Source organism: Amphiprion ocellaris, chromosome 14, assembly GCF_022539595.1.
Source record: "Amphiprion ocellaris isolate individual 3 ecotype Okinawa chromosome 14, ASM2253959v1, whole genome shotgun sequence".
Taxonomy (NCBI): Eukaryota; Metazoa; Chordata; class Actinopteri; family Pomacentridae; genus Amphiprion; species Amphiprion ocellaris.
The window spans coordinates 32,401,675-32,421,170 of NC_072779.1; the positions used below are offsets into that span (position 1 = coordinate 32,401,675).

General features: G+C 31.8%; 1 protein-coding gene across 5 annotated transcripts in view; it reads right to left on the reverse strand.

Annotated features, from left to right (window-relative positions):
• Window positions 1-19,496, reverse strand: part of si:dkeyp-23e4.3 (rho GTPase-activating protein 7) — a 153,494-nt gene that overhangs the window by 9,440 nt on the left and 124,558 nt on the right. For all 5 annotated transcript variants that reach the window (XM_035943949.2, XM_035943950.2, XM_035943948.2 and 2 more), the window contains 5 exons: window positions 17,172-17,370; window positions 15,960-16,173; window positions 2,192-2,306; window positions 1,850-2,098; window positions 9-238 (listed from right to left, as the gene is read on the reverse strand). In XM_035943949.2, the coding sequence (XP_035799842.2) occupies window positions 9-238; window positions 1,850-2,098; window positions 2,192-2,306; window positions 15,960-16,173; window positions 17,172-17,370 (1,007 nt within the window). The remainder of the gene's footprint in view (window positions 1-8; window positions 239-1,849; window positions 2,099-2,191; window positions 2,307-15,959; window positions 16,174-17,171; window positions 17,371-19,496) is intronic.

The following is a 19,496-nucleotide window of genomic DNA, read 5'->3' on the forward strand; positions in this document are numbered from 1 at the left end:
GTTGTTACCTGAGCAGCAGGTGCTCCTGGACGGGTTGGGAGCCCAGCTCGTGACCGCGGCCCTGGAGGACGTATCGGTAGACGTCAGCGTCCTTGGACAAGGTCTGGATGACGGCGGCGTGGCGCAGATTTCCCTCCCACAGCTGCTGCTCCCTCAGCAGCCGGTGGAGCAGCTCGATCTGGGGGGCGTCCACCTCCACGGAGCCTCGCCACATCCACAGCAGGCAGCCGTCGTCCATCTGAAGGCCAACGGACAGAAAAAATGAAAACTCAGCTGCCTTCCCACTACGCTGGAGCCTTTAATCCAACAAGAACGGCAAGATGTCGAATCAAAACCCTCCATTATCAAATAAAACCTGTTCTACACTAAACCTGCTGCTCAGGTGCTGCAGCATCAACTTACTGCAGCTGTGTTTCCAATTAATTAATTAATTAATTAATTTTCCAGCAAACGTCTGAAACCAAAAAATGTAAAGAAAGACAATGTGAGTTAGGCTCGTTTGTTGTCCATAAACTAGACCGTGTAGTGTCACAGGAAGGTGGAGGTAAAGCCTACATGGCTTTAAAACAAAACCGGTCATCGCTGCTAAAAAAAAAAAAAAAATCCTGAAAGAGGAAGAAGAAACCAGCAAAACTCTGGCTATCTACAAAAGCAAAGTGGAAAAACTGCTTTTTTTTCCAAAGTGGAGGTAAGTTGGGTGCATCAGAAAGTGCTAGTTAAGTGGAACAAACCTTTAAAACTAGAAGTACCTAGACAGAAAGTAGTATTTTGGGTAAAATGAGCCAATAAAACCACAATTCATTCATTAGAAAGAACTAGTTGAGTGGAGTAAACCTTTAAAACTAGACGTACTTGGACAGGAAGTACTATTTCACTGTTCCACTTGAACAAAGTATTATTTTGGACAAAATGAACCTTTAAAACCATAACTCAGTGACCTTAAAGTAGTATTTTTGACAAACTTATCTTTTAAAACTGTAACTCGAATATTATAAAATAGTATTTTGGGTAAAATTGGCCTCTAAAACCATTCATTCGAAAGAACTAGCTGACTGGATCAAACCTTCAAAACTTGAAGTACTTGGACAGGAAGTAGTATTTTAGGTGGAATTAACCTCCAAAACCATAACTTGATCATCACAAAGTAATATTTTGGCTGAAATTAGTCTTTAAAACCATAATTCATTCATCATAAATTACTAATTGAGTTCAATAAACCTTTAATACTATGAATCCTTGGACAGAAAGAACTATTTGGGATGAAATTATCATTTAAAATCATAACTCGAATATTATGATATTTTGGGTGAAATTAGCCTCTAAAACCAGATTTCATCCATTAGAAAGAGCTGGTTGACTGCTTAAACCTTTCAATCCATAACTTATGCCTTAGAAAGTGCTAACTGAGTAAAATAAGCCCTTAAACCTATGACTACTTGGACAGAAAGTAGTATTTTGGATGAAATTAGCCTTTAAAACCACAACTCAACCATTACAAGTAATGAGGTTTATTGGCTGAAATAAACCTTTAAAACCATAATTCCTTCACCAGAAAGGATAAACCTTTAAACCTATAAATCCTTGGACAGAACGTAGTATTTTGGAAAAAGTTAGCCTTTAAAACCATATTTTAGTGATCAAGTTTTTGTAGGTGGTGCTGTTGCATGTTGATGTTGTCCTAAACATCTGCTCTTGTACTGAGGGATATTTTACTATAAAGCTGCTAACACATCCAGGGTACCAATGCTTGTTCTGAGTCATAGAAATTAAACTACTGCATGTTTTTTCAGATTTGGTTGGTTTTATACGCAATGACCAAACACCTTCTCCAGGTCCGACCTCCACTCACCTTCTTGAAGGCCACCTCTACGTTCTCTGGAGCTGGGTGGTTCTCCCAGCCCCGACTCTTCTCCCGAGCTTCCTTCAGGAGGATCTGGGTGCTGAGCTGCAGCTTCTTCCTTCTCTCCTCCTGTTGATCCTCCTCAGAACCTCCACTCTGACTGGGAGGAACCGGACCTCCTCCTCCAGGCTCCTCACAAAGGGAGTCCTCGGCGATGGCAGCAGCACCTAAACTCTGGCCGGGCCAAAACTCTGGAAGCTGCAGAGAGGATTTAGTAAAGTTTTCTGTATCACAACTTTAATGTGCTGTTTTTTTTTGTTTTTTTTTTCTCTTGTAGCAGGCTGGTGGTACCTGGAACAATCTCTGGGCCTCGGTGATCATGCTGGCCAGGCCCTGGGTGGCAGCAAGGTTCTCACTCAGGTCCCGCTGGTCTGGGCGGCCCAGACTGTACTTCCTGTGACTGGACCTACAGCAAGAGAAGGTTCACTTTAATAACAGGCAGCAAGCATACTGGAACAATGTCCTAATAAAGAATTTATTTTGTCCCTGATGTGATTCAAGTCATTTAATATTTAGTACCTATCAATTCGATACCACTTTCCTCGATAATACACATTTCAAGTACTGTAAGATTACCTGTAGTACCTGGTTCTGCCACCAGGTGGAGCCTCTTACTGTTTAGTACGTTAGCAACCAGAGGAAGCCATCGCTCAGGCTACAGGAAGTTCATGTTGGCAAGCAGAAAGCCTTGTGGTGATTTAGCTAGCAATGAGCACCATGACAAAGACTCTGTGACACTTAATGACCCCTGACCAGAGCCCAAATTCAACTTTTGATTTTTCTTTTTTTATGATTTAAGGCAATACAACTGTGTCTCACTGCATAGAAGACATTTCTAAATTCTCTCTGCTTCTAGCCGTGACCATGCTGTTTAAATAGACGTGCAGAACTTTATATTGCAGTGAAAAATGAGCCAACAGTGAATGAAAATGTGACTGGAGAAGTAAAAATGAGGAAAATAATTCACTGAAGATGTGATTTAAAAACTGAATTGTGAAGCCTTACAAACATTTTTGGAATCTTTGAGCTTTGGAGTTGTTGTTTTGTTAATAAAGTTGTATTATGGAATGTTATTACTGTTTTACTTATAAATAAAATGTGGTCTGTCTTTCTTTCATTATGTTTTCACTGTTTAGAAAAAGGCCGCGATGAATCCAAGTTATTCTGGAAAGTGTTCATGGCTGATTCATATAGTTTCTTCTTTATTTTATATATTTTTTGTGTTTTAGTTTGTGAAAGGCTAAGAAAGAGTTGGTTAGAAAAGCTGTGAAATTCCACCCCTACACTTAAAACAAACCCAGCTGGTCGGACGGTGGGTGGACCATTAAAAAGTGAACGTCTCGGTGGGAGTGGGGAAACGAAATGCCAGAGATCGGTGGGAAACTGCAACAAGCTGCAGCCAGTTTTATGAAATTATTATTACCAGCACAAAGTGTGACATGATTTCTGACTTTTCACGAGAACGAGGTACAAAGTAGTGGTTGTGTCATTTCCATCATCTGTCCTGTAAGTTGAAGAGAAGAAAAGAGGAACAGCTGAAGAGAAGTAGAGGAGATTTGGGAAATGATAAAGTAAAAGCTGACAAAGAAAGACTGAAGGTTAGTTGTACGACACTTTTTTTGAAATACAATGCTATGACTTCTTTTTTTTAACATACTCTATTATGACTTTTTTATGACATATTATACTATGGCTTTTTTCGACATACTATGACTTTTTCAAGATGCTATGACTTTTTCAACATGCTATACTTTCTATATTATGACTTTTCTGACATACTGTACTGACTTTTTTCAGCATACTATACTATGATTTTCTGACATACTACACTATGACTGGTTGACATACTATACTATGAATTTTTTCGACATACTATACTATTACTTTTTAACATACTATACTATCAATTTTTTCGACATACTATACCATGATTTTCATTTCAACATGCCATACTATGACTATTTTTCAACATACTATACTGTGACTTTTTTCAACACACTATGCTATGACTTTTATTTCAACATACTTTTCTATGACTTTTTTCCAACATACTACACTATGACTTTTTTGACATGCTATACTATGACTTTTTTCAACATATCATACCATGAATTTTTTTTTAATATACTGTACAATGACTTTGTTCAACATACTATAGTATGACTTCTTCAACAAACTATATTAGGACTTTTTTCAACATACTATACTATGACTTTTTTTCCAACACACTATATTATGGCCTTTTTCAACATACTATACTATGACTTTTTTCCAACACACTATATTATGGCCTTTTTCAACATACTATACTATGACTTTCATTTGAACATACTATACTATGATTTTTTTTCAACATACTATACTATGACTTCTTCAACAAACTACATTATGACTTCTGTCAACATACTATACTATGACTTTTTTCCGACATACTATACCATAACTTTCATTTCAACATACCATACTATGACTTTTTTCAACATACTATACTATGACTTTTTACAGCATATTATACTGACTTTCATTTCAACACACTATACTACAACTTTTTTTACCATACTATACTATGACTTTTTACAACATACTATACTATGACTTTCATTTCAACACACTATACTGTGACTTTTTGACATGCTATATTATGGCTTTTTTCAACATACTATCATATGACTTTCATTTCAACATACTGTACTATGACTTTTTCAACATACTATACTATGACTTTCATTTGAACATACTATACTGATTTTTTTTTCAACATACTATACTATGATTTTTTTCGACATACTATACCATGACTTTCATTTCAACATACCATACTATGACTTTTTTCAACATACTATACCATGACTTTTTTAAAACATACTATACTATGACTTTTATTTTAATATACTATGCTATGACTTTTATTTCAACATACTTTTCTATGACTTTATTTCCAACATACTATGACTTTTTTGACATGCTATACTATGACTTTTATTTCAACATACTATACTATGACTGTTTGAACATATTATACTGTGACTTTTTGACATGCTATATTATGGCTTTCATTTCAACATACTATACTATGACTTTTTCAACATACTATACTATGACTTTTTCAACATACTATACTATGACTTTTTCAACATACAACACTATGACTTTTTCAACATACTATATTATGGCTTTTTTCAACATACTATACTATGACTTTCATTTCAACATACTATACTATGACTTTTATTTCAACATACTATACTATGAGTTTTTTGACATGCTATACTATGACTTATTTCAACATACTATACGAGGACTTGTTCAACATTATACTGTGAATTTTTCGACATACTATATTATGGCTTTTTTCAACATACTATACTATGACTTTCATTTCAACATACTATACTATGACTTTTTTGGCATGCTATACTTTGACTTATTTCAACATACTATACTATGACTTTTTCAACATATACTGTGACTTTTTGACATGCTATATTATGGCTTTTTTCAACATACTATGACTTTCGTTTCAACATACTATACTATGACTTTTTCAACATCCTATACTATGACTTTTTCAACATATTATACTAACTTTTTCAACATACTATACTATCACTTTTTCAACATATTATACTGTGACTTTTTCAACATACTATACTATGACTTTTTCAACATACTATACTATGACTTTTTCAACATACTGTGACTTTTTGACATACCATACTATGACTTTTTTCAACATACTATACGATGACTTTTTTTAAACATACTATACTATGACTTTTATTTTAATATACTATTCTATGACTTTTATTTCAACATACTTTTCTATGACTTTATTTCCAACATATTATACTATGACTTTTTTGACATGGCATACTATGACTTTTATTTCAGCATACTATACTATGACTGTTTCAACATATTATACTGTGACTTTTTGACATGCTATATTATGGCTTTCATTTCAACATACTATACTATGACTTTTTCAACATACTATACTATGACTTTTTCAACATGCTATACTATGACTTTCATTTCAACATACTATACTATGACTTTTATTTCAACATACTATACTATGACTTTTTTGACATGCTATACTATGACTTATTTCAACATACTATACTAGGACTTTTTCAACATATTATACTGTGACTTTTTCGACATACTATATTATGGCTTTTTTCAACATACTATACAATGACTTTTGCAACATACTATGCTATGACTTTTTCAACATATACTGTGACTTTTTGACATGCTATATTATGGCTTTTTTCAACATACTATCATATGACTTTCATTTCAACATACTGTACTATGACTTTTTCAACATACTATACTATGACTTTCATTTGAACATACTATACTGATTTTTTTTCAACATACTATACTATGATTTTTTTCGACATACTATACCATGACTTTCATTTCAACATACCATACTATGATTTTTTTCAACATACTATACCATGACTTTTTTAAAACATACTATACTATGACTTTTATTTTAATATACTATGCTATGACTTTTATTTCAACATACTTTTCTATGACTTTATTTCCAACATACTATGACTTTTTTGACATGCTATACTATGACTTTTATTTCAACATACTATACTATGACTGTTTGAACATATTATACTGTGACTTTTTGACATGCTATATTATGGCTTTCATTTCAACATACTATACTATGACTTTTTCAACATACTATACTATGACTTTTTCAACATACTATACTATGACTTTTTCAACATACAACACTATGACTTTTTCAACATACTATATTATGGCTTTTTTCAACATACTATACTATGACTTTCATTTCAACATACTATACTATGACTTTTATTTCAACATACTATACTATGAGTTTTTTGACATGCTATACTATGACTTATTTCAACATACTATACGAGGACTTGTTCAACATTATACTGTGAATTTTTCGACATACTATATTATGGCTTTTTTCAACATACTATACTATGACTTTCATTTCAACATACTATACTATGACTTTTTTGGCATGCTATACTTTGACTTATTTCAACATACTATACTATGACTTTTTCAACATATACTGTGACTTTTTGACATGCTATATTATGGCTTTTTTCAACATACTATGACTTTCGTTTCAACATACTATACTATGACTTTTTCAACATCCTATACTATGACTTTTTCAACATATTATACTAACTTTTTCAACATACTATACTATCACTTTTTCAACATATTATACTGTGACTTTTTCAACATACTATACTATGACTTTTTCAACATACTATACTATGACTTTTTCAACATACTGTGACTTTTTGACATACCATACTATGACTTTTTTCAACATACTATACGATGACTTTTTTTAAACATACTATACTATGACTTTTATTTTAATATACTATTCTATGACTTTTATTTCAACATACTTTTCTATGACTTTATTTCCAACATATACTATGACTTTTTTGACATGGCATACTATGACTTTTATTTCAGCATACTATACTATGACTGTTTCAACATATTATACTGTGACTTTTTGACATGCTATATTATGGCTTTCATTTCAACATACTATACTATGACTTTTTCAACATACTATACTATGACTTTTTCAACATACTATACTATGACTTTCATTTCAACATACTATACTATGACTTTTATTTCAACATACTATACTATGACTTTTTTGACATGCTATACTATGACTTATTTCAACATACTATACTAGGACTTTTTCAACATATTATACTGTGACTTTTTCGACATACTATATTATGGCTTTTTTCAACATACTATACAATGACTTTTGCAACATACTATGCTATGACTTTTTCAACATATACTGTGACTTTTTGACATGCTATATTATGGCTTTTTTCAACATACTATCATATGACTTTCATTTCAACATACTGTACTATGACTTTTTCAACATACTATACTATGACTTTCATTTGAACATACTATACTGATTTTTTTTCAACATACTATACTATGATTTTTTTCGACATACTATACCATGACTTTCATTTCAACATACCATACTATGATTTTTTTCAACATACTATACCATGACTTTTTTAAAACATACTATACTATGACTTTTATTTTAATATACTATGCTATGACTTTTATTTCAACATACTTTTCTATGACTTTATTTCCAACATACTATGACTTTTTTGACATGCTATACTATGACTTTTATTTCAACATACTATACTATGACTGTTTGAACATATTATACTGTGACTTTTTGACATGCTATATTATGGCTTTCATTTCAACATACTATACTATGACTTTTTCAACATACTATACTATGACTTTTTCAACATACTATACTATGACTTTTTCAACATACAACACTATGACTTTTTCAACATACTATATTATGGCTTTTTTCAACATACTATACTATGACTTTCATTTCAACATACTATACTATGACTATTTTTCAACATACTATACTGTGACTTTTTTCAACACACTATGCTATGACTTTTATTTCAACATACTTTTCTATGACTTTTTCCAACATACTACACTATGACTTTTTTGACATGCTATACTATGACTTTTTTCAACATATCATACCATGAATTTTTTTTTAATATACTGTACAATGACTTTGTTCAACATACTATAGTATGACTTCTTCAACAAACTATATTAGGACTTTTTTCAACATACTATACTATGACTTTTTTTCCAACACACTATATTATGGCCTTTTTCAACATACTATACTATGACTTTTTTCCAACACACTATATTATGGCCTTTTTCAACATACTATACTATGACTTTCATTTGAACATACTATACTATGATTTTTTTTCAACATACTATACTATGACTTCTTCAACAAACTACATTATGACTTCTGTCAACATACTATACTATGACTTTTTTCCGACATACTATACCATAACTTTCATTTCAACATACCATACTATGACTTTTTTCAACATACTATACTATGACTTTTTACAGCATATTATACTGACTTTCATTTCAACACACTATACTACAACTTTTTTTACCATACTATACTATGACTTTTTACAACATACTATACTATGACTTTCATTTCAACACACTATACTGTGACTTTTTGACATGCTATATTATGGCTTTTTTCAACATACTATCATATGACTTTCATTTCAACATACTGTACTATGACTTTTTCAACATACTATACTATGACTTTCATTTGAACATACTATACTGATTTTTTTTTCAACATACTATACTATGATTTTTTTCGACATACTATACCATGACTTTCATTTCAACATACCATACTATGACTTTTTTCAACATACTATACCATGACTTTTTTAAAACATACTATACTATGACTTTTATTTTAATATACTATGCTATGACTTTTATTTCAACATACTTTTCTATGACTTTATTTCCAACATACTATGACTTTTTTGACATGCTATACTATGACTTTTATTTCAACATACTATACTATGACTGTTTGAACATATTATACTGTGACTTTTTGACATGCTATATTATGGCTTTCATTTCAACATACTATACTATGACTTTTTCAACATACTATACTATGACTTTTTCAACATACTATACTATGACTTTTTCAACATACAACACTATGACTTTTTCAACATACTATATTATGGCTTTTTTCAACATACTATACTATGACTTTCATTTCAACATACTATACTATGACTTTTATTTCAACATACTATACTATGAGTTTTTTGACATGCTATACTATGACTTATTTCAACATACTATACGAGGACTTGTTCAACATTATACTGTGAATTTTTCGACATACTATATTATGGCTTTTTTCAACATACTATACTATGACTTTCATTTCAACATACTATACTATGACTTTTTTGGCATGCTATACTTTGACTTATTTCAACATACTATACTATGACTTTTTCAACATATACTGTGACTTTTTGACATGCTATATTATGGCTTTTTTCAACATACTATGACTTTCGTTTCAACATACTATACTATGACTTTTTCAACATCCTATACTATGACTTTTTCAACATATTATACTAACTTTTTCAACATACTATACTATCACTTTTTCAACATATTATACTGTGACTTTTTCAACATACTATACTATGACTTTTTCAACATACTATACTATGACTTTTTCAACATACTGTGACTTTTTGACATACCATACTATGACTTTTTTCAACATACTATACGATGACTTTTTTTAAACATACTATACTATGACTTTTATTTTAATATACTATTCTATGACTTTTATTTCAACATACTTTTCTATGACTTTATTTCCAACATATTATACTATGACTTTTTTGACATGGCATACTATGACTTTTATTTCAGCATACTATACTATGACTGTTTCAACATATTATACTGTGACTTTTTGACATGCTATATTATGGCTTTCATTTCAACATACTATACTATGACTTTTTCAACATACTATACTATGACTTTTTCAACATGCTATACTATGACTTTCATTTCAACATACTATACTATGACTTTTATTTCAACATACTATACTATGACTTTTTTGACATGCTATACTATGACTTATTTCAACATACTATACTAGGACTTTTTCAACATATTATACTGTGACTTTTTCGACATACTATATTATGGCTTTTTTCAACATACTATACAATGACTTTTGCAACATACTATGCTATGACTTTTTCAACATATACTGTGACTTTTTGACATGCTATATTATGGCTTTTTTCAACATACTATCATATGACTTTCATTTCAACATACTGTACTATGACTTTTTCAACATACTATACTATGACTTTCATTTGAACATACTATACTGATTTTTTTTCAACATACTATACTATGATTTTTTTCGACATACTATACCATGACTTTCATTTCAACATACCATACTATGATTTTTTTCAACATACTATACCATGACTTTTTTAAAACATACTATACTATGACTTTTATTTTAATATACTATGCTATGACTTTTATTTCAACATACTTTTCTATGACTTTATTTCCAACATACTATGACTTTTTTGACATGCTATACTATGACTTTTATTTCAACATACTATACTATGACTGTTTGAACATATTATACTGTGACTTTTTGACATGCTATATTATGGCTTTCATTTCAACATACTATACTATGACTTTTTCAACATACTATACTATGACTTTTTCAACATACTATACTATGACTTTTTCAACATACAACACTATGACTTTTTCAACATACTATATTATGGCTTTTTTCAACATACTATACTATGACTTTCATTTCAACATACTATACTATGACTTTTATTTCAACATACTATACTATGAGTTTTTTGACATGCTATACTATGACTTATTTCAACATACTATACGAGGACTTGTTCAACATTATACTGTGAATTTTTCGACATACTATATTATGGCTTTTTTCAACATACTATACTATGACTTTCATTTCAACATACTATACTATGACTTTTTTGGCATGCTATACTTTGACTTATTTCAACATACTATACTATGACTTTTTCAACATATACTGTGACTTTTTGACATGCTATATTATGGCTTTTTTCAACATACTATGACTTTCGTTTCAACATACTATACTATGACTTTTTCAACATCCTATACTATGACTTTTTCAACATATTATACTAACTTTTTCAACATACTATACTATCACTTTTTCAACATATTATACTGTGACTTTTTCAACATACTATACTATGACTTTTTCAACATACTATACTATGACTTTTTCAACATACTGTGACTTTTTGACATACCATACTATGACTTTTTTCAACATACTATACGATGACTTTTTTTTAAACATACTATACTATGACTTTTATTTTAATATACTATTCTATGACTTTTATTTCAACATACTTTTCTATGACTTTATTTCCAACATATACTATGACTTTTTTGACATGGCATACTATGACTTTTATTTCAGCATACTATACTATGACTGTTTCAACATATTATACTGTGACTTTTTGACATGCTATATTATGGCTTTCATTTCAACATACTATACTATGACTTTTTCAACATACTATACTATGACTTTTTCAACATACTATACTATGACTTTCATTTCAACATACTATACTATGACTTTTATTTCAACATACTATACTATGACTTTTTTGACATGCTATACTATGACTTATTTCAACATACTATACTAGGACTTTTTCAACATATTATACTGTGACTTTTTCGACATACTATATTATGGCTTTTTTCAACATACTATACAATGACTTTTGCAACATACTATGCTATGACTTTTTCAACATATACTGTGACTTTTTGACATGCTATATTATGGCTTTTTTCAACATACTATCATATGACTTTCATTTCAACATACTGTACTATGACTTTTTCAACATACTATACTATGACTTTCATTTGAACATACTATACTGATTTTTTTTCAACATACTATACTATGATTTTTTTCGACATACTATACCATGACTTTCATTTCAACATACCATACTATGATTTTTTTCAACATACTATACCATGACTTTTTTAAAACATACTATACTATGACTTTTATTTTAATATACTATGCTATGACTTTTATTTCAACATACTTTTCTATGACTTTATTTCCAACATACTATGACTTTTTTGACATGCTATACTATGACTTTTATTTCAACATACTATACTATGACTGTTTGAACATATTATACTGTGACTTTTTGACATGCTATATTATGGCTTTCATTTCAACATACTATACTATGACTTTTTCAACATACTATACTATGACTTTTTCAACATACTATACTATGACTTTTTCAACATACAACACTATGACTTTTTCAACATACTATATTATGGCTTTTTTCAACATACTATACTATGACTTTCATTTCAACATACTATACTATGACTTTTATTTCAACATACTATACTATGAGTTTTTTGACATGCTATACTATGACTTATTTCAACATACTATACGAGGACTTGTTCAACATTATACTGTGAATTTTTCGACATACTATATTATGGCTTTTTTCAACATACTATACTATGACTTTCATTTCAACATACTATACTATGACTTTTTTGGCATGCTATACTTTGACTTATTTCAACATACTATACTATGACTTTTTCAACATATACTGTGACTTTTTGACATGCTATATTATGGCTTTTTTCAACATACTATGACTTTCGTTTCAACATACTATACTATGACTTTTTCAACATCCTATACTATGACTTTTTCAACATATTATACTAACTTTTTCAACATACTATACTATCACTTTTTCAACATATTATACTGTGACTTTTTCAACATACTATACTATGACTTTTTCAACATACTATACTATGACTTTTTCAACATACTGTGACTTTTTGACATACCATACTATGACTTTTTTCAACATACTATACGATGACTTTTTTTAAACATACTATACTATGACTTTTATTTTAATATACTATTCTATGACTTTTATTTCAACATACTTTTCTATGACTTTATTTCCAACATATTATACTATGACTTTTTTGACATGGCATACTATGACTTTTATTTCAGCATACTATACTATGACTGTTTCAACATATTATACTGTGACTTTTTGACATGCTATATTATGGCTTTCATTTCAACATACTATACTATGACTTTTTCAACATACTATACTATGACTTTTTCAACATACTATACTATGACTTTCATTTCAACATACTATACTATGACTTTTATTTCAACATACTATACTATGACTTTTTTGACATGCTATACTATGACTTATTTCAACATACTATACTAGGACTTTTTCAACATATACTGTGACTTTTTCGACATTATATTATGGCTTTTTTCAACATACTATACTATGACTTTCATTTCAACATACTATACTATGACTTTTTTGGCATGCTATACTTTGACTTATTTCAACATACTATACTATGACTTTTTCAACATACTATACTGTGGCTTTTTTCAACATCCTATACTATGACTTTTTCAACATATTATACTGTGACTTTTTCAACATATTATACTATGACTTTTTCAACATACTATACTATGACTTTTTCAACATACTGTGACTTTTTGACATGCTATATTATGGCTTTTTTCAACATACTATACTATGACTTTTTTGACATGCTATACTATGACTTTTTCAACATACTACACTAAGACTTTTTCAACATACTATACTATGACTCTCAACATACTATATTATGGCTTTTTTCAAGATACTATACTATGACTTTCTTTCAACACACTATACTATGACTTTTATTTTAATATACTATACTATGACTTTTATTCAACATACTATACTATGACTTTTATTTTAATATTCTATACGATGACTTTTATTTCAACATACTATACTATGACTTTTATTTCAACATACTATGCTATGACTTTTTTCTCAACATACTATAGTATGACTTCAACAAACTATATTAGGACTTTTTTCAACATACTATACTATGACTTTTTTCCAACACACTATATTCTGACCTTTTTTCAACATACTATACCACAACTTTTTAGACAAACTATACTAATACTAACACAGATTTTTCCGACATACTATACTACATTTTTTAACATGACATTTTTTGTAAAATACTATGACTTTTTTATATCATGCTCTCATGACTTATTTACAACATGCTATACTATGACGTTTGTTTCAATGTATTTTCCTATGACATGTATTTATAACATGCTATAATATGACATTTTATTCAACATACATGAATAAAATATATGTTCTACACTAAAATAAATCAAAACTCAAAGATGGGTGCCCTGCATTTATACATATATAGGCCAGTTTGCATGTCTGGAGACAGCACACACTGCTGCATAAACCTGAGGGAGTGTGCATGTGGTCTTACTCGACACCCTCATTTTATCTGCCTGATTCCTCTGATTCTCTTCTCTCTTGTTTGAAAACTGGATGTTTAGCTGGAAAAGACTATCTCTCCTATCAGGGAGTGAAGCTGAGGCCAAAGGGAAACTGGTGGAGGTTATGTGATTTGCTCTCTGTGTAAACTGTGCTTAAGGTTTTTCATTTGCGGAGGGAAAAAAGGGCATAAAAGCTGGATGTGAGCCAGAGGTGACGTTATTCGTGAGAACGGAGAAGTTTGGAAACTCGACGTCAAGTGAAGGAACAAAAGGAGGAAAAATAAACATGATTCTGTGGCACCTAAATGACAATCTGTCAATGGCCGACACATATTCAGATCAAAAAACCAGAGGTGAAGTCAGGATATAAAGCCGTAACCGAGGCTATGATTTAACAGCAAACCAGACAAAAACAAATATAATGTGCTCACAAAATGCACAACAGCTCAGTTATTCATGTAGTAAGGAAAATGCTTGGATAAGTGGTACAAATAGCAGCTACAAAGCTACAGGAAGTAGATTTTGCACTTGCTTTTAATCTGATACAGTGAGTACTGGCTCAGATTTACAGTTTTATATCAATATAATATTATCAACATGGAATACCACGGTTTTAAGGTGGACAAAACTCTCCTTAGAGATACGTTAAGGACACTCATCCCAAAAAAACAGACTAAAATTAGCTCTAGATGAAATCTAAACATGAAGAATTTGTGCTAAAACTTGCAAAACAAGCTTTTAAAGGGAAGAAGAGCTCTCTGAGAAATCTTCTGATTTCCATTTTCTTTCATTTTAAACCGAAGTAACTCGCACTGAGACGGACTGGACTCCACACCGGAGAGCAGAGGTCTTATGTAACTGCTGTGAACTTACATAACTGTGACAATGTGGGTCAGACCTCCACTTATTTCCATCTTTCACTGAGATGCTGCAAATTCCCATCATCAAAGGTGTAACCTCAGTTTTTGCAAGGTGGGTTAGAGAGCTGATTAGATGACGGAACCCTAAGAATACAGTGTTGGACCTAAGAAAATAGTGCAGGATGAGTCCTCGGCTCACCTGGCAGCGTTGGCGTCTCTCTTCAGGGTGTTGAGGTGGAAAAGCGATGGCGCCAAGCAGACGGCGATGTTAGTAGGAGTCATCTGGTTCTCGTCCACGCAGGAAACAACGTCGCGCAGGAAGAAGAGCAACGTTCGAAGCGCTTCCCTGTTCTCATCGGGAAGCAGCAAGATGGCCGCCTGAGCTGCAACCAGCTGTTGATCCTTCGGAAAATCTGCAGGCAGAACGAGTTTTATTTTTATTAAGGGTAGTGAAGACATATGGGCATATGGGTTCTGTAAAGTGTCTTGAAACATTTTGACCTGTAACTGGCGCTATATAAATACAATTGAATTGAATTGAATTGAAGAGTTTACACCAACTTAGACAAGTGAACAAGGCCAAAGTTTAAGCAAATACTATTCTAAAAGTTCACTGTGCTGAAAATCCAAGAATTCCTAAATCAAAGTAAATGATGTTCTATCAGACAAATTTCTCTAGGTTATCCATGGAAATGGGAACTGAACGAGTTTTCATTTTGTATCAAGCAGCAAGAACAAAATGTCGTAGCATTGATGTATTTGCATTAATTGCCTTCATGTCAAACTTCCTGCGATACTTTCGGACACGATTCATCCTGTCGGTCTATTTATCAGGATATCGTGCTAATCTGTGTGTATCCTAGCATGCTAATGGCTAAACATGAGAGCTTGTTGAATAAAAGCATATTTATGTTGAGGAAATTATAGCTAAGTTCAACCATGTTGGCAGAACAAGCTAAACAATCAAAATGCGAAGTCATAAGGATCTCCCCATTTGGAAACCAGACACATCTGACACCAAAGACTTAGATCATTACACAGATAATGTAAAAATCTAGGCTGACAAAAAGTAATTCAATCCATTAATCTTAAATCTGGGTTCTGCTGTAGCTGTTTTAATCTTGTTTCCCTTTTACCCTCGTCCCAACCAGTTGAGGCAGACGTCTGCTCTCCCTGAGCCTAGTTCTGCCGGAGGGGAGTTTGTTCTTCCCATGTCACCAACATGTTGTTCAAAGGGATTTGTTGGGTTTCTCTCTATTATACATGATTGTAAGGTCTTACTATTAAGTGTTCTGAGACTAATAATGTTGTGAATTGGTGCCTGATAAATTATGAATTAGTCACACTTCGTTTTACAAGTCGGTCAATCAGATTCACTCAAAGAAGAAGAATGTGGAGGTGATCTGCTCACATTGGTAGATGTGGAGGAAGGACTCGCTCAGTTTGCTGGTGAAGATGGGTTCAGGCAGGTCTCTGAAGTACTGTTTCACCATGTCGGCCACGTCAAAGGCCGACTGACCGTCGTATGAAACTCCGTCCGGGTCGGACTCCACCATCTCACGGAGGTACTGGATACGAGATTTCACCCCCGACTTCCGGAAAAGACCCACCTGACCGAGACAACCATAGGAACAAGATGAAAATGTGGACTTTGAAAATGGTTTTGTGACATTAACTAAGTTTATTCTTTAAAGTGTAGGTTGAACATCAGCAGCATCACACCAGAACCTCTAATTCTACTGTTCTGTTCCATCAAAGCAGCAAAACCGAAGTTGCTGTGGTTGTTATTGTCAGCTGTGAGCACATGCCTTTTAGCATTTACAGCCTTCTTGACATTTCAGGTAATTCCTGTTCATTTAGATGAACATGCAACATAAGTAACTACACATTAGTCACACAAATCCAAGCTTGGACATGTTGAATTCATTGTTATAATTCAGTTTGTTACCAATTCTATAGTGTGTCTCCAATCCACCATTTTAAATCTGAGACTGTCAAACAAGAAGATTCCAAAGCTCCATATAGAAGGGGGACGGCAGACTGTACCATGTGTGAGTACATAGGGGGGGCTATTAGGGTTCCCTTTTACAATCTATGCTGTTCATACTTCTCTGTTCGGACAATTAGAATAATTATCAGAAATTATTTTAACAGTTTTTTTTAATAGAAATGTTCAATGTACGATCTATTTTCATGCATTCATTTCAAGTTTATTTAGGCTGTTGTATTTTTAAATATGATTTCTTGCTAGAGTTCACTAATGGCACCTAAAAATAATTAAAAGCAGTCAGATCATAAATAAATCAGAATTGCTCTGAAACATTTAAAGTTTCTTACAGGTGTTACGTGGAAAACTGTTAATTAGCTGCATGGTTCAGACTGAAAGAGAAAGAGGTAAAAAGTGTGTGAAGAACAAGTTTTTAATGATTTGTTTGGTCTTGTGTTCCAAAGACTGGAGTACACACAAACTGTTAGAGATGATGTTAAATATGCTTTGATTTGGTTTTATATTCAAGGCAATGTGAATACAAAAAAATAAAAAGGTGCTTTGTAGAGTTTTGTGAGAGCAAAAATTCACTAAATCAAATCAGTAAACAGAAAAAAACTAGAAAGACAAAATAGCTAGAAAAAGGTCAAATTAAAAAAGCTAAATTCTGCCACTTAGAGCTGGTTTTGCTGCCTGACTGCCTCATAGGAACCAAGAGCTTTGAAAGTTCTAAATGATCCTGTGTGGGACGGAAACTGACGATCATTTTCTAAGTAATCAGTTATTTGAGTCTGTAAAATGTTAGAAAATATCATTCAGTGTCCAAGATAACAAAAGTCCCGTTTTGTGCAAAAAAGACATTCAGTTTACTGTCACACTGAAGGAAAGGAAGCAGAAAATGTTCACATTTAAGAAGTTGCAACCAGAGAATTTAGTCTTTTATTCTTTAAGAAAAAACTCAAACCGGTTTCTCTATTGTGAAAAGACTTTGTGATTAATTCAACAGTTGACAATTAATCAACAATTTTTTTTCATATGTTCTCTAAACTTGGTTTGGAGCCTCAGTATAACATCATCAATGTAGATTTTCTCACAAGTGTTGGTGAAAACGAAGCTTTCTGAGGCACCGAATCTCTGTGAAGATCATGATTAATCAAAAGGAACATTAAAAATATGAGTGATTTTCCTCTTGCGACCTTCAATAAGAAGCAACTGGACTTTTAATTGTGGTTCTTGAAGTTTTAACCCATTATCCTGACCTGGATGACTGTGAATCTACACGGACACAAGTGATTTTGCTGGTGTTACTGTTGTTATTATGATAACAAACCAGTTATAATCAAAGTCTACAACCAGTGCGATGCAACAAGGCCTTGTTTAGGATGATGTCTGATTTTCAGCTTCGAAACATTTTGCTTCAATACATTTGCTTTGAAAGTTCGAAATCCAGTTTTCGGCTTTGATCAGCCTGGACTCTTTTGTGCAAAATTATTCCTAGAAGTAGTTTTACTGTTTTCGCTGTTGTTGTTTTGATTAATTAAGTTTATACGGTGGTGATGACAGACCAGTTTTAATCAAAGTCTACATCCAGTGCTGATGCAATGAGGCCTTGTTTAGGACGATTTTCGGCTTTGAAATATTTTGCTTCGAAACTTTTGCTTTGAAAGTTCGAGTTTTTGGTTTTGATCAGCCTGGACTATTTTGTGCAAGATTGTTCCCTAAAGTTACAGTTATTATCATCAAAAAGCA